This window comes from Pollachius pollachius (assembly GCF_949987615.1).
Source record: "Pollachius pollachius genome assembly, chromosome: 9".
NCBI lineage: Eukaryota > Metazoa > Chordata > Actinopteri > Gadiformes > Gadidae > Pollachius > Pollachius pollachius.
The window spans coordinates 221,394-245,800 of record NC_136942.1 but is presented as its reverse complement, the minus strand read 5'-3'; the positions used below and the strand labels follow the sequence as shown (position 1 = coordinate 245,800).

Sequence of the window (24,407 nt, the reverse complement as noted above, 5' to 3'; positions counted from 1 at the left end):
AACGAGAGAGAGAGAGAGAGATACAACGAGAGAGAGCAAGAGCGAGAGAGAGAAAAGATACAACGAGAGAGAGAGAGAGAGAGAGAGAGAGAGAGAGAGAGAGAGAGAGAGAGAGAGAGAGAGAGAGAGAGAGAGAGAGAGAGAGAGAGAGAGAGAGAGAGAGAGAGAGAGAGAGAGAGAGAGAGAGAGAGAGAGAGATGTCGTGACTCACTCTCAGGGTCTCAATGACGAGGTCGCGCGCTTCCAGCTCTCCCTCCATGATGCTCAGCAAAGTGAGGAGCTCTGGTTTGCTCAGACTGTCCATGTTGAACTCACATTTCTGAAAGAACACAAGACACACAGGGTTATAGCCGGAGATAACATGACGGTAAATGGGTTGGTAAATACATCATTGTAAACAAAATGGCGGTTTACATTGTGGCATTGAGGTAAACGGAAAAGGTCAACAGCAGTCGTAAAGATGGTCTTCAAAAGCATGGGATATAACAGTTCAGTTACTAAATCTAAAAACATGTGATTTACCACCATGTCAAGTCTGAATCTCAGTGTCCTTTTACATCTCAGCATTGCTATAGCAAAATGGATCTTGTTGTAGTTGAGTATTTAAAAAAAAACATCAAGAAAAGCAAATCTCCACCAAGCTTTTAAAATTGTCACAAAATTATGCCTACGACTTACAATAAGTGCATTTGTTACAATAAGTACATTTGTCATAAGAAGTGAAACAATATATCGCTGTCGGTACAGTAAAGATGTTCATAGCACCAAGTGCAAGTATTACAATCGCTAGGCTAACCCATTCCCTGTGTAAAGCAACGATAGCAGCTACTGTAGATGCTACACAATTAAGTACCTTGAATAAGTGCAATGTACAAGTGCTAGGACGTACAACATTCAATAGTGGCTGTGCATTGGTTTCTATGCAGAGTGCAGAGTCGAGATGAACACTAGATGGCTATATATGCAGATTTACTTTTGACGTGGGTAAATGTGTGTAAACACTCCTCAGTTTCAAATTGGTCCCATTAAGTCCAACAATCAAAAACCATGCAGCAACGGGTATCATTCTACCTTGAGGCTTATTTTCTCCAATTAGTTCACATTTAGCCAGGTCATTATGCTCCGTTTCGGCTAGCAGAAGCTGCAGGGCAAGCCAGTGCAGATGAGTAATTGGGATTGACCAAACCACTTTCCACAGCGCCTTCTGTAAAGTAAACGTTTTTTTGCATCTACTTGTAAAAACATGGGAGAAAAAAGAACGCCACCTCTCTCTCTAGTATGCATTGTAAATTGCAGGAAAGCCCAACTTCCATCAACACCATCCGATTTACAAATTAGGATCTATATTGCTAAACAAAAACATCAGGGGTGCAGCTCGTTTTCAGGGTTCCATCTTGCATCCTTTCTGTCACATTCCCAGACATTGCGACTGAAGCTAGTTGGTCGGCATTCCGAGAGCCAGTGTCGGAATGTCGTGTTCATAAACAGTAAACGCCATTGTGTTCGTTTAACGCATAGAGACGAGGAATACGGTGAAATTCTTACATGGTCTGTTGAAAAAAGTGAAATGGGAGTGGGAGGAGGACTTGGAGGTTCACAGCATGTCCCAGAACCCCACACTAATAGTTCACAGTGGAGCTTGGTGACACATTTGTTTCTTGGGGCCATTCCTCAACACCATCTGCAGCAATAACTTGGACACAGCCATCCTTATTCTTCCTGTGTAATATCTAGGACGCCTGTCATCGGATAGATTGTTCTGTAAAGCCTAGATCAACGCAAAGCAGCAATCCAACAAAAGGGAAAATCTCTCTCTCTCGGTCACAGGTTCCCAAAATAAATATGTAAACCTTCAACTCCTGCAGATGATCGTAATCTGTAGGGATGGACGTCTGATTTATGAACCCATAGGCTGATCCATCCTGAAAGACGTCCATCTTTAAGGACCTCACTGGATCAACCATGAGCCCAATGTGTCTTGTTGAGAGTGATCCATGGAGACAAGGGGAGAGGGGTGATTACAGTCCTGGGAGATGGGCTCCCTGGCTGGAGAAAGACTTCATGAACATTAATTGTGGTTTTGTGATGTTTTTGTATGAATAGTTTGAAATTGAATAGTGTCACATGTAAAAATGACTGAGGATAAATCAAGCTACCCCCATGAAGATTTTTCAAGTAAAAATGTGAGTTAAGAATGCTTATTTTACAGTCCAATATCATTAGAGGTAGAACTCTGACATCATATCTGAGAAGCGGTTTCCAAGGACAGATTCATAGGCTCAAGGCCGACCAATCGATTTTCACAGCCTGTTCCCAACAACCCTTTCACCGTATAGGCCTTTCAGAGAATCACAGTGGAGAATCTAGCTTCTCAGTACCCAATCCCTTCCGTCCGGTCATGTGAACATGGTGCCAATGAGTGATAATGACACAAGCCAAACCAGACACAGATAAACAGACAATCAAAATATGGCAAAGCGATGAAGTTACAAAGCTGGCATAGAAAAAGGTCGGAAAAGGCTAGTGTCTATTCTCCTATCATGGGATCTATTACCCCTATAAACACCACTTGGCAGGCTTCTGTCCCACAAGCCCAAATTAAATCACAAGGGCCAGGACACCGCCTGCAATCCTCCAACCGACCTCCAGGACAAAAGTGTTTTGACTGTATTTACTAGGAGGTCATGATAAAGAGAGTTGCATAAATTTCTGCTAATAAAGGCTGATTTACATTCAAGTGATGCTATTTTTCAGACCCAAATTAACAGATTGAAATTAAATAATAATATTCCACTCAATGACTTGTCAGATTGCAAATTATCTTTTCAATATAATAAGGAATCATACTTAAACCAAATGATGTCCCCACTGTGTAAATCCCACTCTGGCTGGTCTGTGAAGGAGGGCCAGGGGGAACTACGCAGCGGGCATTTAATTGACCTTTAGCCCCTTGACCCCTCTTGAGGACTTAGTTGAGAGGTCATCCAGTTATTTAGACGAGAGCGCCCTCCTCTCGGCTCACACATGTTCCCCTAGGAATCAATAGGAGGTGCTGCAAAGAGCTTCATTAAGCAGCCTTTGGCAAGGCATGGCTGGTGATAGGAAGAGCAGAAGGCCAACACGTAGCTTGTAGCTTGGTGGCTGCACAGCACCTGTTAGCGTTAAAGCTAATCGCTAAACACAAGCTCTGCCTGGCAGGGATAGAGCACCGGGCTGCTCAGTGGGACACTGAGCTGTCACAGTACACCCCGCAATGCCCGCTGAGTCACTGAAATTAAGACCAATTTAGAAAGGTGTCCGGTGAACAGACCACCCCCTCCTCTTACCCTACAGCTCACACTACCCTCATCCAACCATACACTGGCTCTGCCTGTCCCTACTCCCCCCCCCCCTTCACTCATCAATCAATATTGCCTCCCAACACAAACACCCAAACACACACACACACACACACACACACACACACACATCCTTTCCATAGGCTGTCCCTTGAATCTCTCAATCTATCGTGGCCCACCTAAAACCATCTCTGGAACTAAATGTTACCCTGGTCTTTTCAGCTAAGCACACCTCGCCTGAACACCATATGATGCCTGCTCTACTTTTCTAGATTTGGAAACTTGACCATATTAATGTTAATAGTAGGCTACATGACGGGAATCAAGACACAGTGCGGTTCACTATGGTTTAGAGGCTAGCAGGATGTTGCCAGTTTTGCACGGATAATTAAACTAGGCCCATTGCAATGGACATGGAAGGATTTGGCCGGTTCAAACCCCCTACACCCCACTCCCGGCGGCGGGGCAACAGATTGATTAATTTGCCCAGAGGGGTGGCAAGCTGGCGTCCTCCTGGCACATATGTTGCAACCTGCAAAAATGTCTAGCGGTGGAGATCATAACTAACTGTGTGTGAACAGTCCAATCTCAATCCCGATTAGTGTTCACATAGTCCGCGTTTGCTGGATTCGATTGTGATCTATACCTCTACTGGGCATAGAAAACGGAGACGTTATAATGGTAACATGTATCGTTATACAGGACCCATAAAAAGGGGCATTGCAAAATACGGGACATAAACAACCAGTCCATATTGCAGACTATTCTGAAGCCAAATAATAGTTATGGGGCCAATAGTATTTAATTTGATATTGTAAGGAAAACATACTCAATCCATCACCATCTTTGGTGATGGATTAGTCTCCCTATGTCTGTCTATGAAGCAGATGGACATCGAAACCAAAGTAAATATATACACGTTATATGATTATAATAAGCAGACCGTCCGACGACGGCCATCCTGCGGGTCCCGTGATGATAAAGAACGGGCTAACGCTCCGTTGATACAGGCTACGCTCCGGCGGTTCGCCGACTCAAACAGCACAAGAACACATCCGATCGGAGAGATATCAGAGCACGGATTTAACAATAGGACCCCTAAAACAACCACCGGGTAACAGAAGCACCGCATGTCATGTCGGCTGGTTGTAAACCTCTGTTTCCGACATTTCCATATCGCCACACATTGTTCCTCCAGGATTAGGTCGGCGGCTGCTCGTCGCCTCGCAAGCCGACGCGCTTCTGGGAAACAGATGCGCGCTACTAGCTCCTGTTTTCCAGGAGTATCTCTACATCGGGGTGACCTACAGCCCTGACAAGCGATTGTATTTTATTTTATCTTACTCTCTATCTCACGCATACACACACACAAACACACACACACACGAAAATGTCTCACCGCGTCCACACTTCCCATCGCCGTGGTCGCCAGCGTTTGTATTGAAGGAGGTTGCTCCCCGCTTGCTCCCTCCGACGCCATCTTCGTACTGTCGCGGTCTGCTTGAGTGAGGGCAGCACACACGCAACATAGAACCGCGCATTCGGTGATGGTTAACTATTGCGCTGCTGAGAGCGGGTCGCCCATTACAAAAAAACGAGCTGGTTGTAGACTACATGTAAGCCAGTAGAGCGGGCCTCACAGGTTGTTCTGGCTAAGGGATGTTGTTGGTGAGTAGGCGGGGTCCGAGGCGTATCCAGAGGCGTATCCAGAGGCGCGCACCCCCCCCCCCCCCCCCCCCCCCCCCCCCCCACACACACACACACACACACACACACACACACACACCAGTGCTCTCTCCCTAACCGAAAGGAGGTGTACAGCAACTGAGTGACACCGGCATTTGTCGAGACGAGCTGCCAGGCCCATAGCTCCATCCTATTTCTGTCTGTTACTCAGCCCACCTTTTAACAATCCCCCTGAAAACGAGCCTATTTATCGTGGCATTTACAAGCGGACATCATCATGTATGAACAGGCCTATATGTCTGTAGTCTACAAGGAGGGGTTCTAAAATAAGATAAACTTTAAATCATTCCCAGAAGGAAATTGTCCATTGTGATGACAAATAACAACTAAGATAGCCTTCTATTTGCTTCATTTGTTAAGTGGAGTACTACAGAGAACCAAGCTCTCTCTCCGCCATGGTGTATGTCATTTAGGATTAGTGGATACCAGGGCAATGGATATATTTAGTTGCTATTTGGGTTAACCATTGCTAGGACATAATCCACTGTTGACGATGACAGCAAAGCCATGTTTCCATATACGATTGCAACACATTCAACCCGGTCTGGGGTTTGGAACGGTGGTTAGCTTATTATCATGTTACCACTTTCAGAACAACACATGTTTATGGAGAAGACAGTCAGCAATTCTTCATTTTGATGGAAAAGGATCTACTACACACATAGGCCTGTCCTAACACAACCTCACATTAGAGATGCTTTCGAATTTAAACAGATAGGCCCAGAGATAGTCGGTTAGAGATTCAGACTTGTTCCCCTGCAGCCCCCTGTGCTGTCATACAGGCTGACTCATTCCAATAATTATAAAGTGCCCGCATCAGACATCGTTTTATAAATGTCTTTTTCGATTTTCAAATGACCTTTGGTGGAGATTTTCTACGAAGTAGTAACTACTCTAAAGAAAATGAGCCCTACATTTTGTCAAGGAAAGTGTCTCACCCCTTGTGACATGAGAAGACTATGGTTTCACTGGGAAGGAGTGGTGTCCATTTATCCAGTGACCACTGGTCCAGAAAGCTACATGATCTAACTGAGCAGGGCTTCAGTGCATGTATCCATGTAACGGTGTGATAATGCAAGAGCTTAATACATTTTAAAACTAGTCTGGTGGTTCATAAATACACCTAGTAATCTGTACATATCTGGAAATTGCTTTGATTGCTTCGTTGGTGCTCAGCAAAACAGGCTCCATATAAACGACAGCGGCGGGGCTAATGACCGCCATGGTTATAGACCATGAGTGTCTACACAAAACCTGCTGAGAAGCAGTACCACTGTTCTGGCCCACTCATCCAAATGAAAGACAGTGCATCTACCAAACCCAGCTAATCATGTCTGGTGTAATTGGACTGATCACTCAAAGAGAGAGGCCAAAGACTTCACAAAGAGGTCCTGGCCAGCCAGGATCTTGTAATCAGCCGGTGAAATGACATTAGGCCACTTGGTAGCAGTATGATGCATCACACCGCATGTGAATGCTTAAAGCCTGGAGGCTCACATGATCTATCCTCAACTGCCTAACAGCTGAGCCATCTTATTAAGCGGATGTAAATCAGTTAACATCTTGTTTTTTCAACTGGTGACTAAATCAAACTGTCACAAGTCAGTCCTTCTCAGGGGGATTCCTGCCAGCTGATCTGCAGAATTTTAATTTCCTGGTGCTGAAACATCAGTGCAACCCCATTGTACTGATGTTTCAGCAACCGCTGCTGTGGCATGGCTGCTAATGTAAAAACTGGGTTCATGGCCAGTTCAAGATATGGTAGCCAACAGCACACAATGATGGTACTATTGGCCGGCTATAAAGAGGACTGCAGTTAAACCGGTCCCAGACATGGATAACCGATGGCAGGGGGAGCCAGGTTTGTTCATCCAGGATCCTACATGCAATCAATCCTTCGGCTCCCATTGACTCCCATTGGCTCCCATTGACTCCCATTGGCTCCCATTGGCTCCCATTGACTCCCATTGACTCCCATTGGCTCCCATTGACTTCGGCATTTTCTTTGGGTTGTGGAGAAAACGGAGGAGGAGGAGGAGGAGGAGGAGGAGGAGGAGGAGTAGGGGGAGGAGGGGGAGGAGGAGGAGGAGTAGGGGGAGGAGGAGGAGGAGGAGGAGGAGTAGGGGGAGGAGGGGGAGGAGGAGGAGGAGGAGGAGGAGGAGTAGGGGGAGGAGGGGGAGGAGGAGGAGGGGGAGGAGGGTTAGGGGGAGGGGTAGGTGGGGTGAGGGGCAGCGTTTCTCTTCCTGTCAGAGAAGGGTCTAAGCCCAGCATCACTGGGTCCAGTGTTGTGGCCGGTGAAGTGGACTCGTTCAAGAAGAGAGGGAGAGAGAGATCATTACAAAGATACACCCGGGTGGCGGATCTCCGATTCTGGAGCCAGCTTCAAGAAAAAGAATGCCTCAGGACCGGATAGACAGCAACTCTGGAAGGGAGAGAGGGAGAGAGTCTGAAACTGGCACACATCACAGTCGGATAAGCCCCAAGGGCTTAGATATAGCTAGCTATCGCTCTATGTATCTATCTATCTGTCTATCTATTTATCCATCTATTTATCTATATATATCTATATCTGTCTATGTATCTGTTTATCTGTTTGTCTGTCTGTATGTCTGACTAGTTATCCATCTGTCTGTCTATGTTGATTCAGCTAAAGCTAAAGTCTGACAGTGTTAATTAACAATGTACAGGTAGCATGCAGGGTAGCTATACTATCACTCTTCATTATAATGTAGAAGTGCAGCCCCCATTGGACCAATGACAGACCTCCTGCCTCCAACAGCTGCTGCTGAGAAGCATCCATGGGTTTGTGTTCTAAATCTAAAGGATGTCTCCACAAGCGTTGCTCTATGTACTGTGCATGCCTGCATTTTATTTTTCTTGTGTGTGTATGGAGGCGTATATGAGTGCATATGCATGTATGTGTGTGTGTGTGTATATGTTTATATGTGTATATGCATGTGTGCATACCATAAGTGTGTGTGTGTGTGTGTGTGTGTGTATATGTGTGTGTGTATATGTGTATATGCATGCGTGCATACCATAAGTGTGTGTGTGTGTGTGTGTGTGTGTGTGCTTGTGTTTTACCACTCATTAACTTCTCCCCTGTGTAACTCCCCTCCTCCCTGTCGTTGCCGGCCAGGAGCACCTTGAGTCTCTATGACCCTCGTGCACAGCACCAGAGAGAGGGAGGAGAACAGGGCTCTCGTTCGGAAGCTGCATCTCCAACCTCCGCTTTCACAACATGAGTCATCCAGGAAGTCGATGACTGCGCCGTACTGCGGAGCTGTTTTCTCTTTCCAGGACATTCTGTCAGGAGCTATAGTACGACCCGTACTAGTAACACTTGAGTGGGTCACTACACCACCGGTACATTGGATAGAGAAGTGAGCAAAATGACAACGCTAGAACCCAGTACCGGAGCACTGGCCATCACTACGACCACTGGAGGCTCAGTGGTCCAGGAATATATACAAGGTTCATATGTAAAGATAGTAACATGAAACGTAAAGAATGAACATGATATCATTTCAAAGGGCACATGGGTTCCTTACTAGGTACAAATGTAAATATCAATAAAAAACACAAAGAATGGAATACAATAGAATATCTAGGAGAACATGCAGACTTTACTTTCCACAATGGCATCTTTGTCTGTTGCTGACGGTACAATGATAAGGAAAAAAAAAAAAAAGAATATCGATAGCAAATGTCCCACAAACTGGTGAGTAGTCTGAGACATCTCCATTTGTTCTGTGTGAAGAAGATGTCACCTCTGAAGTGTCGACACGTCCCAGGGATGACGGCTAACAGTTCAGGCCGGTACTTCAGTCCCCAGGTTGCAAGATGGGAATCGGATGACAGGAAGTTTCTCGACATCATGCCACTGTCAGAGAGGCTTGGCTGCCTCGGCGGGAACGATACGTAGAGAGAAGAGATGGCTGTGTTTACAGCTGTAGTTACACTGGATGAGGCGTTCCTGAGTCGGACACCACAGCTTCCCACACTCACTCAGCTGATCCAATGTGAATACACAGTTGTATTGTAATGGATTCTCTCTTCTAGGTCACAGTGCATGGCATTGTCCTGCCAATGTGTTTGCTGGTTTCCTTAAGGTGACTGTAAACGATCAACAGGGACAGACAGAGAGATATATGGAACAAAAAGGGAACGTCTCGGGAGCACATCCTTCGGTTTGCTCCAGTTTGGTGTCTTTCTGGAAACTAGATCAAGTCACAATGGAGTGCTTGTATTGAGTCTGGGCGCACAAGGAGTCCACAGCCAGAGAACACACACACACACACACACAGAAGGACGGATAGGTAGATGGGTCGAGAGAGAGAAAGAGTGATATTGCATTGTAATATTTATTGTTGTTAAGCGTGACATTCTACTTGGATTTTCTAATACACGGGTGCCCTCTAGGGGAAAGGCAACGATACAACTACGAATAGAACAAAAATAGACTATAAGGAGTAAACAAATCAAAACATAACGATAGTAATAAAAAGAACAACGTTTAATGATTGAGTAATATGCCTACTACAATAAGTATTTAAACATTAATTAATGGCATTAATTAGTTATGTTTGTTTGCACAACATAATATCAATCTGTATCCATAATCTATGGTTTGGACAATACATTTATTAAAACAGTAGGTTTGAAAAGCTTAATGCAAGCAGAAATGCGCCAACTGTTTTGATCACGTATCCGGGGCCGCGACACCGAACACACCTCCTTCCACATTCGAGAGAGAAAGTGGAAGTCAAAATAGTGAAGCGATCTCAAACGACCTTTCACATCGATCCGCAGCGTTTCAGCACTGCAGACATCAGGGACTCGTACAACTAAAAGTGGGTCGTTTGACGAACATATTTTCTGCCTAGTGGTTGCTATTTAGGTGAGTGCTGCATGCAGCGTTCAACTATTATTCTTTTTAAGTCTTTTTTTCTTTCTTCTTTATTATTCTCTAAAAACGTTGGGACCTTTCTCCTTCCTAAATTTTCACCTAGACACTTCAGATTAGTTTGGAGTCGCGCGCTTCTTTTCAGATTTTTAAAATATTTTATAGTTTTTTATATATTGTGGCGAGCAGCACGGGAAGGACGAGACGGCAGCCCAGGTTAAGCGGTTACGCAACTCTCGTGCCCCATACACCGCACGACTCCGAGAGTTGCCTTTATTGAACTCCACCGAACATAACAGAAACACGACACAGCTGACCAACACAACACTCTCACTAATGGTCCCGATCACACTACACATCACACAACAATGGAACAACACACAATTAACACACAGCCAATAAAACCCCCAAACCTGTTAACCCCACTTAACCGAACAACCAAACAAGTTGACAAAACCCCAATGTTAAAATGTAAGCCTATTTTTTATGTTCTCAGGTTACATGACTGTAAATATTGTTTACAGTTAGCGACACAAGAGGACGCAAGAGCACACACAATAATTAATGTAATGAATGTTCATGTATTGTATTGTGACCTAATGGACTTCCCGTACATGGACATTTTTATGCGTGACGTTTTTGTTTTTTTTCAAGTCCGCGCTCAACCCAACTGGCAGATGGCCACATTTCATTGTTCTGAAATAAATGTCCTATAATGAGAGAAGTCGTCAGCCTCCTTCCTACGCATCGTCAGCAGCACCACTCTGCTGATAAAACTCAACACCCAATTCTCAGGATCCCCTGCGCGACCCCGGAGGAGTCGCCACAATATTCTACTTTTAAAATATTTTTTTTTACAATGGAAGTCAATGGGAGGACGGAGGAGCCTTCCGCCCTCCCGCCCTTGGTCAATTGTTTATTGATCACCGTCGTTCAAAGGTTTAACAAATCAAGACACTTGTATCTTCAATAATCTGAAAACAGAATTTCGGTTACCTTAAGACTTTTATAATCACAGTTTAAGTTCCATATCGGCTTTGTTTTCAGTTGGCTTCATTGATTTACGCTGAGGTAAGAGCGCGAGGACGTGCAGGCAGCATTGCCCGATTGGGCGATTTTTCCCGCCCAATTGGAATACTTTTGATCAGAAGGCCACACACGTGCGCAGTTTTCATGCAGTTTTACATGCAGTTTACAGCGCGCTGCAGCACCGTTGTGGTATGTTTTGAAAGAAGCAGATCAACAAACTTAGTCGGTATAGGCTACCGTAACGTCATACCAGTTGCTTTATGACTATATGGCCCTGATGCCCATGATCCTCTGTTTGTGCTTACAATGATCGTCACATTAATTAATAGCTACTTGTATACTGTCGGGCAGTTTGTTTACGGTTTAGTCACTTTACGCACTTCATTTACTTTCATTGCTCATTCTTTTTGCATTGTGAAATTATTCATCTAGTGCATCAACAATCTCCATATGTAGACTATAGGACATTGAATCAAGCCGGGATGTACCAATCAGCTTTAAAAAAGCGCCTTTTCAGGGGCGGCGACGCCATGGAATAGAACAGTGGCGTGAAGCCTAGTTGGCCGTGCGTCTAGTCAGCGCCGGTGTATGGCAAGCCAACCCCGACAGAAAACGACCTCATTCAGTCATGTATCACCTTCATTACACTGTAAAAAACGCTGAAAAAACAGCGTTTTTTCGCCGTAATGCGCAAAAAATGTGCCACTTGTTATGCCGCAATGAAGTCCTTCAAGAGCGCGGGTAAAAAACACAGTTTTGAGCATCAAACCGCACGTAAAATACGCGCGTTTGTGCACATCACAACACGCGTCAAAAACTGCTTCTCTCTAGTATGCTAATAATCTCCGCCCTTCTTTTCTCTCAGCCAATGCATTTGAAGTGTTTGCGCCCAATTTCTGATCAAGACAAGCAGACCATATCAGTTCAGCACAGATTGAAACTTATGGCACAGGAGGTCTGGCTTGCTGACTAAAAAACATTGCGATCATAAAAACGTGACAATCTGACAAAAGCACAAATCTGACAAAAAATGGGTTCAATCCGACAACCTTTCGCTTACAGAGCAAGCGTCGCTATTATTTCGGCCAGAGTGACCGCATAATTGATAATGGATTCACTTATATATATCTATATGACACTACAACTAACAACAGCAATGAGGAGAAATCGTCACAAGAAGATCTGTCTTGAAATGGTTTTGATGCTCAAAACTGCGTTTTTTACCCGCGCTCTTAAAGGACTTCATTGCGGCGTAAAAAGCGGAGCATTTTTTGCGCATTACGGCGTAAAAAACGCTGTTTTTTCACATTTTACGGCGACAGCGGCAGCAGCAGCCGCTTTTGAAAACGCCTGGCCCTTCACACCACCGCGCTGAACCCTCCGGCAGTGAGGCGGTTATAAGGGCGGTTGCCGCGCGGCGGTGTGAGAGCAGCTGAAAGTTTCAACACGGGGGAAGCTGAGTGGTGGGGCAAAATCTGTGCGCGTTCACGTAGGCGGCAACCGCCTCCTGGTCCAACAACCGCCTCCCCTCTGCCGCCCTTCCCTCATTGAAATGAATGGAGTGAAAGCAGATGAAAGTCTAAATGTACATACAATTTCGGCTGGTTTTAAAAAAAACGTGTGGGATTATTATTATTATTTCTACAAACATCAATCAACACCATACCTATCATATGGCATATCGTTTGTGCAGCTAGTAGGCCTACCACTATTACTTCAGCTACTACTACTACTACTACTACTACTACTACTACTACTACTACTACTACTTCAGCTGCTACTACTACTGCTACCATTAGGCCTACTACTAGGCTACTACTACTATTACTACTACAGCTAGTACGTACCACTACTACTACTATCTTCCATCTTTGATCAGCAATGTATTTCAGCCCTTTGCTTCTTTAGATAACGCAATTCAGCGTCTGTCAGTTTTCAATTTCAGCTTCCAGGTTTTCCAGCAGTGCACTGCAATACATTTGACCTTTCAGATTCTTCAGTTCAATCCCTTTCACATTTCTGCATTTTTAGCAATGGTTTGCGTTTTTTGTTCTTTATTTGTTTCCAACCATTTACATTTTCTTAAATGGTCTGCATGTTTACATTGTTTACTCCATTTAGACTTTTGAACTCTGTTCAAATCCCTTCGCTTGATTAAGCCATTTAACCTCTCTTTACGTCTTAATCTATGTTGCTTTATTAAAACATATTTCCAACCTCACTTTGTACTACAGCACTCACCGCATTTTCTAGTTTAGTTTTGCTATTCTTGAATGACTTCATTGAGTAAATAGGTCTACCAATATCTACTTCAACTGAGTGTTTGTTCCAGCAGTGAAATAACAAAAGTAGGTTAAAATGTAAGGAAACATAACATACTTTTCTATTGAGAAATTTTTGAAAAACCTTGTTTTGTCAAATGTGTATGAAAAACTTTATCCACTTCAATTTGCTTACCAGTCAGGGAGAAGTGTTGAGGACGCAAAGCTTTTAATACTCAATAACTTATACAAACATTTAGAAAAGCCGCAAGCCCATGTCAGGCTTTTGTTTGCAGACTTTTCATCGGTATTCAACACGATACGGCCGCGTCTTTTAATAGAAAGATTGCTATGTGATTTTAAATTGCCTCACCAGCTCGTATTATGAATTTTGGACCTCTTGACTGAGAGGGTGCAGAGACGGTCAGTTTCTCAGACTCTAACTTCATCAGGCTCACTACAAGGGTGCGTCCTTTCGCCCTTACTCTTTATTATGTATACTGAGCAGTCAGGAGGGCAGCAGCTATTTGGTTCTGACGATACCGCGTTACTGTCCCTTCTCCAAGGCTCAGAATCAGACCACAGGAATGCTCTCACTGATTTTATTTCTTGTTTTGATGATAACTTCTTGTACTTAAATGTTTCTTAAACCAAGGAACTGATTATTGATTTTAGACACAACAGAAATGCAGCCAAATAGTGTATCATACATAACGAAAGTGTGGAAATAGTCTTATAATTATCTGGGTACTATTTTCGATGATCACCTTAAGCTTGATGTGAACACTGAGGCTATTGTGAAGCGAGGGCAACAGAGAATTCACCTTCTCCAAAAAACAAAATTCCTTTTCTGTCAGTCCCATCATCCTCTATCATTTTTATCAACCTTTTTTTGAGTGTCTCCTGAGCTTATTATCTTTTATATTTATCTGCTGGTTTCACAGCCTCACAGTAAAAGACAGAAACAGCCTGAATAGTGTTGACAACATCTGTTCCAAGATCACCGGAGTTAAACAAAGGGACTTGAGTTCTTCTTGCAATCGGCAAATCATCCAGAAAGCAGCAGGTATTTTGGCTTCTTCTGGACATGTTCTTACAAGTGTATTTTCTGTGTTGCCATCAGGGCGTCACTACGCTTTACCTGCTTGTAGAACTAACCGCCATTCCAGGTCGTCATCCCCTCTGCAATTCGACTACTAGATGCTCCGTAGTTGAGTATGTGTATTTGTTGTTTGTTTTTTATTGTATGTACAACAAGCTGCTCAAACAAATTGCCCCAAGTGGGATTAATAAAGTTGTATTGTATTGTATTCTCTTCTGTGAAAAAAATAATCAATTCTTGAATATGATTGATGTACATAAAAAAATGAGAACTCGTTGTACGTGGAAAAAGAAAACTCCAAGGGTCTATACAGCCTGCCTCATTAATAAATGTAGACAGGGTATGAGCCATCTTCGATGGAGACACAGACTATAACACCGTTTATATCACCGCTAAAGATCACAGTGAGAGTTCATGATAGGTAAAACAGAGATCAGCCTAGATATAAAACTGGCATCATCCCAATTAGGAGCGTATATACAAGCAAAGTGTAATTTGAATATTAAAGGGAGCCAGTCACTATGATAAAACGGCCCTGTGGGTCTGATATGGACTCAGTAAGAGTAGACTCTACCTTTTTGTGTATTAATATCGCTGTTCCTCTTGCCTTGGTATTGAATTGTGAATGGTAAAGTTGTCCTACCCATGGTTTTTTAAGTTTCATATGGTCTGATGCCACCAAATGCGATTCTTGTAAAAATTCTATTTCTGTTTTTAATTTTTTAAGGTGGGCAAAGATTTTGGCCCGTTTCACCGGCCCTATCATGCCTTTTACATTCGTATTGTATTCTCTTCTATTCAACTATTTCCCTTATAACCTTGCAATATGAAGATTATGGATGCAAGCAGAGCGGCCATGGAGGAAGAGGAGGAGAGTGACGAGTTTCTACTGCTTGAAGAATACTGCACTCGGCAGGAGAAGCTCAGGTTACGTCGGTCTGGCGTTGGCGTACTCAAATTCAAAGGCCTGGCATCTAGCCGGCATTCAAAAGGCACAGGCTTGAAACAATCATCAATTTCATCAGGTAGGCCTTAAAAGTGTGTGTGTGTGTGTGTGGGTGTGTAGGTGGGTGTGTGGGTGTGTGCGTGTGTGTGTGTTTGTGTGTGCGTGTGTGAGAGAAGGAATTTGCAGATGGACGCGTTGGATAAGTACAAAGGCCAAGGGAAATCCCCCCTTTAAATTGCGTCGCCAAAATCTATGTTTTTCATTGCAGACGTTGAAGGCTTCCGTTCAAATGTGATATTTTTTTCTCCTTTTTACCACACAATTTGTGTTACCATAAGATTTCTCCTAAATGTTGACCGTTGATGCCTATCATAGTCCACCAACATAGTTGTTGAGAACCTCTGTTCTTTAACACCAGCTTGATTAACCGGTTCATCCCAGTCCTGTTTCATACCAAAAGTATCACAGTGTCAATCCCCATTCTAGCATAGGCCCCATTGTAAAATCTATATATATTAAACAGATGCATGGAAATATTAGTTGCTAGCAGGAAATCATGATGTGCTGAATATGTTGATGTGTTTGCAGACTCAGTGCCAATTGCAGAAGGTGATCTGACTGTTGATGACTCTAGTCCAGAGCACCAACAAGGTATCTCTGTGTATGTGTGTGTGTGTGTGTGTGTGTGTGTGTGTGTGTGTGTGTGTGTGTGTGTGTGTGTGTGTTTGTGCATCTTAATGATGTCTCACAGTTAAAGGAGAACTTCTGGATTTTTCAACCTTGAGCCTATTTAAAAAATGTTGAGATTGGTTGAACAACGCTGCAGCCATAATCCATGAAAATGAGCTGCAATGTAATCTTTGAGCCAATACCGTCCGTCAACACATGTCCCCTAAAAGTGCTTGCTTTTGCCACTGACTGGCTCAGATTATGGAAAGGATCCCGACAGATAGTTAGGTATTCACGGTGTATCTGTTGATACTTTAAATTCCAGTTTTGATATACCGGTACACATCTTAAAAAAATGTGTTTGGTTTCGATATCTCATTGCATGAAGTCAGTGAATAATTCCTAATAAGCGCAATGCACCAAATAGCCTATAGAGTACAGATTCACACATAAACTGCATTTTCTATTAAACCACTGTCTGTGTCTTTGTGTGTATGTGTGTGTGTCTTTCTGTCTGTCTGTCTGTGTTTGTATGTACGTGGGTGGGTGATGGGAGTAAAAAAAAGTGCTGAAGAACAAAGACTGAGGCATCTAGGAGTAATGACTATACCCACCATGATTCGCTTGCAGTCCTAGTTAACACTTGTTTCTTTACCATTTACTTGATTACAGTCTATTAATTGTTGTATCCAACCAAGTCTCGCTCACTAAGGGCTGAGTGGAGTTGCATGAAGAGAACAGTGGAATCTTGGCGGAGAGCTGGAGATTAGAGAGCTTGTTTGTTGGACTAGGAAAAGCGTACGTTAGTGTTACCTAAAAGATTTGGGTGAAGGAGAGTTGAGATTGTCGTGGCATTAGGGAATTATCCTGCAACAATGCAGGATGGTAGGGATCCTTTCCATAGTGATATAATATAATCTCAGCCAGTCAGTGGCAAAAACAGGCACGTTTAGCGGACTTTAACATTGCAGCCCTTTTAAGATTACGGTTCCATCATTCTCTCTCAATACTGAACCAATCTCAAAGATCGTTGTCTGCATTAGTCCCTTACACCCACAATTATTGGAAAATAGGTTCCAGGTTGAAAAATCCCAGTGTTCCTGTAAACAGAACAGTTAATTCAAGGTCATTAATGTTCAGGACAGCCTGAACTAAACTACAAACAGCACTTTCTGTCAAAGTCCCCCTAGTTCTTTGACTGATCTGAATGTTAGACCTCCCTACTGACAGCTACAGTATATCTATGTTTATCAACAGTCATTGATCCACTTTATACAATTTGTCAAATCAATTAGGGAAATACACTTGAATCGATATATGTACAAATATTGTTTAAATAATAACAGATTAAAATAATAATAAAAAATATAAAATGACATAAAGGCTATATATATTATCAAGATTTATATCAACAACATTTCTTTGTGTCTTGCAGATTTGGTGGAGAAACTCGTGGTGTTGCTGAAAAAAGAAGGAGATGACATAAATCAGAAGGTGAGTGTTTTTATGTTTGTGCAAATTGTCTGTTCTCACATGTAAGGTTAGGTTACCTTTATTATCCCAGAGGGGCAATTTGCTGCACAGCCAGCAGTAAAACAAACATCATCAAGAATCGACACACAAACAACTTACACAAACAACATCGAATGACATGATGTTAATCAGAAACCCCTTCTCTCTTCTCCTCAACTCCTCTCCTTCTCTTCTCACCGCTCCTCTGCTCTCTCTGTCCTGCTGCAGATCCAGCAGAACCAGGTTCTGCAGCAGCAGCTCCAGGGAGCCTTCAGCTACTCTCTGTTTCAGAGGTTGATGGCCGCACTGCAGGGGGGCCGCCCGGTGGGCTCAGAGGCATCGGGCGGGCCCCCTGCCCCCCCGGCCTCTGAGGCGAGGCTGCGGAAGGAGCAGATCGCCTGGGTCTTTGAGGTGACGGACAGGCTGTCGACCATCGACCAGATCCCCAAGAGGAGAGCGCTGATCTTCGGCAGTCGCTTCCTCCGCCAGAACCACTCTGACTGGGTGCAGCAGCACGGAGGCTGGGTGAGTTGGAGGGATGGGGGGGTGATTCAATTCAATTCAATTCAAAGCACTTTATTCATCTCCAAGGAGCAATTCAATTGGGAAGAGAGGGAGTATTTGGAGGATCAATACAATTTCAGGGATTGTATGATAAGTACTTAATACATTCTGACCGGCCAGGATTCTACCTAGCAGGTTAAAGTGATAGACAGCAGGATCAAAACATTTACAGAGGGGTGTATACGCTCACCTACCGAATATCTTGTCAGGGAAATGTCCGAAACGGCCTGGCTTGGCCAAGTGGGTGTATGGTTATGGTCAGCAGCCAGGAGGAAGAATAGACTCCTCCCATTAAACGGGCTTGAAGGAAGGAACGTCATTCTGTGATGCCTAAGATAATGCTCACCATGATAACCCTTAAGAACATTATTAGGAGTCAATCGATCTACGATTACAGAGGTGAACCTGCTGTCGTCTCCCTTTCTCTCCTGTTTAGGAAGGAGTGCTTCCGGTTAAAGGTGAACGTGGCTTCACCTGTACGTCAACAGACCTCTCCTGAGAGCAACAACGTTCTCTCTGTTCCTACTCAATCTTTTTAACAACATGACCTTTTGTAATTATAGATGCCACTCTTTTAAATGACAATTTGTTAAATTATGTGTTCTCATAATGTTATCTAATTTGTTAATAATATACCCCTATATTATGTGGATTACGACCTATTTTTGTATCCAACTTTACTGTACACCGATGTGATTGGTTGTTTTATTTTGTTTCTGTATAGAAGTGCATTCTGGGTCATTGACCGTTAGTTAAGACTTAGCACATGCCATGGCTGGTGATGATGTACCGAATATGAAAACGCAACACATTTGTACCTTACAGTTATGATTTAACTGTCTCAACAAGAATATTTTAGACTGGACGTAGAGATGCTGTTTGTGTATGTCGTGCAGAGTTTATTAGTTTTAGAAAAATTTTACCCAAATTGTTTTTCCATCAATGTTTTGCATTTTATTCATTTAAAAACTCTTCAATTGTATTATAAATAATAAACAGCAGTGCTTTCTAGCGATTTATCGATAAATGCTCATTTGAAATGTAATAGGCCTTCATCACAGAAGTGATGGGTCGCTGGGTGATAAAGGGGCAGCTCATTCCATTCCCCATTACAGTGCCCATAATGAACATCATGAGAACATCTATTATCACACCTCAAGTAAAGTATGTTGGGCCTTGTTCCAGCCCCAGAGGAGTTGTGTAATTGTGCAGTCAATTCATGATATTGCATGAAAAAGTACCAAGCATTGAACATAGATTTGGTTTATTATTGAACTTAAATAGAAATGACAGATAGCAAGCAACAGCAACGAGCCCAAGCTACAGAACTGTTTTCTTGGTGTTGTAGATTGTCTACTGGTGCATGTGATGGTTACGATTAGCCATTACACATTTCTTAACATTTATGCAGTTTACTACTGTGTATCCAGGTCATATCTTAACATAGAATAGATTAATTAAAGCTCAAGCTTAACCTTTTCCTGGAGATCTGTTAGAAGCAGTGTGTGTACAATACATACAAAGTTAGACAGGGGGCAGCAGAGAGCCGACCACCGCCGAGCTCAAATGCCAAAGTAGGTGTTCATTTTGCCCAGAGCATCACACACGGTGGTGAGGTCGCTGCGGAGATCCTGGACCACGTCCTCAATGCTCCGGGTATCTTTGAGCAGGTCGATGCTCTGGGTGTAAGGGTTGTAGTACACCGAGAAAGGCCTTTTAATAGTCTTAGCAAAATCCCTGTGGAAGCCGAGAAAATATGAGCAATAACAGAAATCCCATCTTTATAATATTCTATAAAATGTCCATACAATTCGCTACACTATTACACTATTATTTATTATTAGTTTTAGGGAGTTAGAATGGAGTTTGCTTGCGAATCGCCCCCTTTGTCCTTCTTTAATAGGTCCATGGTCCTGTTGCATTCTTGAAGAAAGTAGTCTAATCCGGATCGCTTTTAACTCACTTTATTTGTAGTATTTCGGTGTGGTAACTATGAAGCAAAGGGAGGGGAATTGTATGGACCCGCGTGTGAGCGACAAACAGCAGGCCTCTGTACCTAACTCCCTGGTATGGACTGCCGGATGTTTCTGATTTCGTTGGCTCCAGGCCCTGGTTTAATACCGAGTAGGCGTGGCCTACTCGGTATTAAACCTACTCGGTATTAAACCTACTCGGTATTAAATGATCCCTCTGGGCATGCAAAAAGATTTTTTATTTTTTTGTCTGCTTTATTGTGCATGCACATTTTTTCATAATGATTTACCTAAATAAACAAAATACGCAGTTTATTGTAGCTTTAAATAGCTACCTGACTGCTGTGCTGCTTATCCCCAAACGTCTAAAGTTCCATTCAAGTTATTTCAGAGTAAAATGAATACAAGTGAGACAAGCTATATATATATATATGTATATATATATTAGTTCTGTCAGTTTAACACGTTATTAACGGCGTTAACGCAAACCATTTTTACCGGCGTTAATTTTTTATCGCGCGGTTAACGCTCTTTTGGCTTGGCAAACGTTGTCGTTTTTTCACCTGCTGTCTAGCAACAACTTATCACGTTAGAAAAACGACAACACCATACCGGATCTAGCTACACCGGAAACAAAACAACAAGCACGCTTCACGAACTTGTTGGGGCAAGCAAGGATACGGAGCGGGTGAAAAACTCCTTAAAAGTGTTAAGTGTCATTGAACTCTCTGCACGAGAGTTCAATGTTGTCATTAGCTGTTACGTCTTTCTGACCAATCGCAGTTCAAGGCCCACCTGGGCTGTACCACTTCAGGAGGGGCCGCTCAGTTACTCCCCTCTAGACAGAATCGACTTGGTTGCGACGTTGACAGTTGTGAGTGTTGTCTGTTGAGTGAGTGAGAGGGTGCGGATGCACAGCTCAGGCTATTGATATCCTGCAGGAATCAGCCCAACAGCCCCGAAACGTTAACGGCCCACCGGGAGTTCTCCCGACTCTCCCGATTACCACTCCGCCACCATGTGTATGTGTGTGTGTGTGTGTGTATGTGTGTGTGTGTGTGTGTGTGTGTGTGTGTGTGTGTGTGTAGGCGTTATTCAAAAGCCTGGTAATGTGTATAGGCCTACGTACGGTAGGAATAATCATACTGGTTTAAATAATAAATGTTATAGTATTTCCCATCTTTGCTGAGCAAGAGTTTTGTTCGAAAGTTCAGTGATAGAAACAAATAAAAGCCTGGGCTATTGAAGTTTTACGGTACCGCTGTCATGCACCTACCCGATGTCAAGTGGACCGGGTTGAATTCACTGCGGGTGTCTCTTCTTATATCCATCTTACCTGAGATATTTTACCTGAGAAGGACAGTTATTACTGTCCTTCTCAAGACTCTCTGAACTCACTAAAAGGCTAGAAGCACGAAAGCAAGGGATATTTAGAACATAAAAAAATTGCGATTAAATATTATATATATATATATATATTTTATTTTTATTTTATATATATAAATATTCCCCTCCAATATTGGAGACAGGCGCATCTGTCCCACCTAAAAATTATACAGAGGGAGAAAAATATTTTATTTTATTTTGAAAGCGCAACACAGTGTCTTGTCACCGCTTCTTATTCTAAAAAACTGGATGATTGAGCGTGCAATTAAAGAATTGATTTGATGTTTATCAGTTCATTACTGCCATTCAAAATGTGTTTTCCTTTACATTTACAAATGTATATTTTTAGTAGAATGAAATATTGTGGCGCCCACGGGTGTGGGCGCCATGTTCCGGAGCCGCGGGGGATTCTGGGAGTTGGGGTTGTCAGTTGACAAAAGGGGTTTTGTTGATTTGTTCTGTTGATGGGGTTAAGTGGGGTTAACGGGTTTGGGGTCTTTATTAATTGTGTGTTGTTACATTGTTGTGTGATCGGGACCATTAGTGAGAGTGTTGTGTGTGTTGGTCAGGTGTCCCGTGTTTCTGTTATGTTCGTTGCTAAAATAAAGAACCAACTCTCGCAGTCGTGCGGTGTAAGGGGCGCGAGAGTGGTACTAAGCGGTTGAAACCTGTCTCCCGTCTCATTCTTCCGTCTCTCCCTGACCGGCGCTACAATATATTTGTGAATTCTTTCAGTGTAGTTAATTTATGACATATTTCTGCTCAAACCATTGACGGATCTGTCAGGTTTCCGATATGTGTACCCCCCAAATGTTAAACTCATTTCTACGCCCCTATATATATATATATGTATATATATATATATATATATATATATATGTAGGGTAGTTGCCTTTTCGCGACCATGGATGGCGCTGTTGTGTTGTTGTTGGTCCTCAGCGGTTTAGCGATTGTGGCCTTTTGGCCTTACAGGCCACCGTTTTGTTGCAGGGATTCGCCCGCGCAAGCGCCATTTTTGTCAGTTGTTTGTTTCTCTGCCGTAAGTTGTTTGTTTCTCTGCCGTAAGGTTGAACGTTTGAGCTGTGAATGAGAGAAATAAACGGCGGCGTGGTCCGAGCCATAAATCAAGAAAACCATCCGTGTGTCCCTCCTTCCGCACCCCCCCCCAACACCTACACCAAACACAACGCAGAGTCCGGGTGTGGAGTGGCGTGAGCTCGCACGGCCTGGGTTACATCTTTGGTGCCGTGACCCGGATTTGTGGCGCTCCGAGGCCGAAGAGGAAGCGAGGCTGGCCGCAGCCCCTCAACGCCGCCGCCGTACTGAACTGTGTGTGACGAACTAAGTTATTCCTGTGAAGGTGCATTGCCAGGATCTTCATCCTATCCAGCATATCCTTTGAAAGTTGAAGTGCATCTTATTTTGTTGTGTTTCCTATTTAAGACATTTCCATGATATTCTAAAGAGACGAAAAAAAAAAAAAGTCTTAAAGCTACAGTACCTAAATGAATATTCTGTGTGAAACATTTCTTTAAGGATAATTTGTGATCGATATTAAGCAAGTGTTGTTGTTTTTTTTTCTCATTCATATTCTCTGTGCTGAACATAGAGTAGTGTAATCACGTTTTGAGTTGAATTAATGTTTTGTGTGAGCTTTTGGGTTATTAAGTGATAATTGTGCCTGCCACACATTTTATTTTGTTTATTACATTCAACCACAGCTACACCCATTCACATTCAAGCATAACAAGTAATTCGCATACACACTTACATTTTATTCTGCTGCTTAAATCTGAGACAGAGAATATTGAAGATGATGAGTGACCATGCAGACTCTCCACTGAAGCAGGGTCTCACTGCAGCAACATCAGGCCCACCCACCCCTGTGCCTGCAACAACCCACAGCTATGACTCCCCAAGCAGAACGCATACTCACTTCCCCAGTGATGGAGCTTTCACCAGTCACCAACAACCATCTGTGAGGTCAAAGCTAACCACCCAGTTCCTCAGGTCCCCTACTCAGCAGCTGCAGTACCACACTCCAGTCCGGCTGCCCACAGACTTTGGACTGGGCGCACAGCTCACCCCATCACCCCCAATTCTGTCCCCCTATACTGATCCCCGTGCAACTCCCCCAGTGTTCCAGCCGGCTGTGCACATTACCATGCCCCCTGTCCTCCTGCCCCAGACCAGTGTGCAAAGGCCCCCCACAGTCACCCTGCCACCTCAAAGCCCCCCATATCCCAACTTCCCAGAGACACAAGTCATACAGCAGCCCACCATGAACCAGCCAGCTGTCTCCCCTTATCCAACGCAAGTTTATCAGCCAAGCCCCCAGGTCCCCACCAGCGATACTGTTCCCTTACCTGCACCCCAAGCCCCCATGTTGAGTTTCCCAACACCACACACAATGAACACTATGAATAACCCCTCTACAGCTGAACAGACCTCCCAAGGCACAGACTATGGACAAATCCCCCAGTTGCACATGTCACAAGCTGCTGCACACCATGCTCAGATTCCCCTGCACTCATCTGCCACCAGTGCATGGGGCCCCACTTCAGCTGCGCCCACCTCTCTGAATGTTGCCCATGCTGCTTTCAACTACACATCTTCTCCCCACACCCAAGCCCCAGTATATCTACAGCCCCCTGCCTCAGTCCCTCAAGTCAGCATGTATCCAGATGCAGTCCCCCAACACGCCCTCCTGCCTCCATCTTCCATCCAGCACATGCTTGCACCTCTAAACGCCCCTGTCAGAGCAACAGCCACCCCAAGCCCCCCACCAGCAGCCTATGGCAGTTTCCTGCAGACTCATCAGGTGAAGAATGTCCAAGTCTTCACTGGTAACGCTGACAGCAAGATGCTTATAGAGGACTGGGTTCGTGACATGCAATATCTCCTGGAGGCAATAGAGCTCCCGCCCCATCTCCGCTTCTCCACTGTGGTACGTCACCTGAGTGGTGAGGCCAGGA

General features: G+C 43.7%; 2 protein-coding genes across 8 annotated transcripts in view; one reads left to right on the top strand and one right to left on the bottom strand.

Annotated features, from left to right (window-relative positions):
• The window catches only part of cttnbp2 (cortactin binding protein 2), a 49,266-nt gene extending 44,381 nt beyond the window's left edge, over positions 1 to 4,885 (bottom strand). For both annotated transcript variants that reach the window (XM_079743342.1, XM_079743343.1), the window contains exons 1-2: positions 4,738 to 4,885; positions 212 to 319 (exon numbers count right to left, since the gene is read on the bottom strand). In XM_079743342.1, coding sequence (XP_079599468.1) covers positions 212 to 319; positions 4,738 to 4,818 — 189 coding nt within the window. In that variant the 5' untranslated portion in view covers positions 4,819 to 4,885. The remainder of the gene's footprint in view (positions 1 to 211; positions 320 to 4,737) is intronic.
• A 4,980-nt stretch (positions 4,886 to 9,865) lies between these two features.
• Positions 9,866 to 19,088, top strand: LOC307081121 (apoptosis facilitator Bcl-2-like protein 14). Of its 6 annotated transcripts, XM_079744169.1 has the most exons (7): positions 9,866 to 9,984; positions 14,225 to 14,495; positions 15,215 to 15,407; positions 15,917 to 15,979; positions 17,433 to 17,491; positions 17,738 to 18,034; positions 18,510 to 19,088. In XM_079744169.1, exons 3-7 carry the CDS (start codon positions 15,218 to 15,220, stop codon positions 18,570 to 18,572), a joined length of 672 nt encoding a protein of 223 aa, XP_079600295.1. In that variant the 5' UTR covers positions 9,866 to 9,984; positions 14,225 to 14,495; positions 15,215 to 15,217; the 3' UTR covers positions 18,573 to 19,088. The 6 variants fall into 6 exon arrangements, with proteins under 6 accessions (XP_079600295.1, XP_079600292.1, XP_079600294.1 ...); XM_079744166.1 differs by having other exon boundaries at positions 14,225 to 15,407; XM_079744168.1 differs by having other exon boundaries at positions 9,878 to 9,984; positions 14,404 to 15,407.
• The last annotated feature ends 5,319 nt before the right edge of the window (positions 19,089 to 24,407 follow it).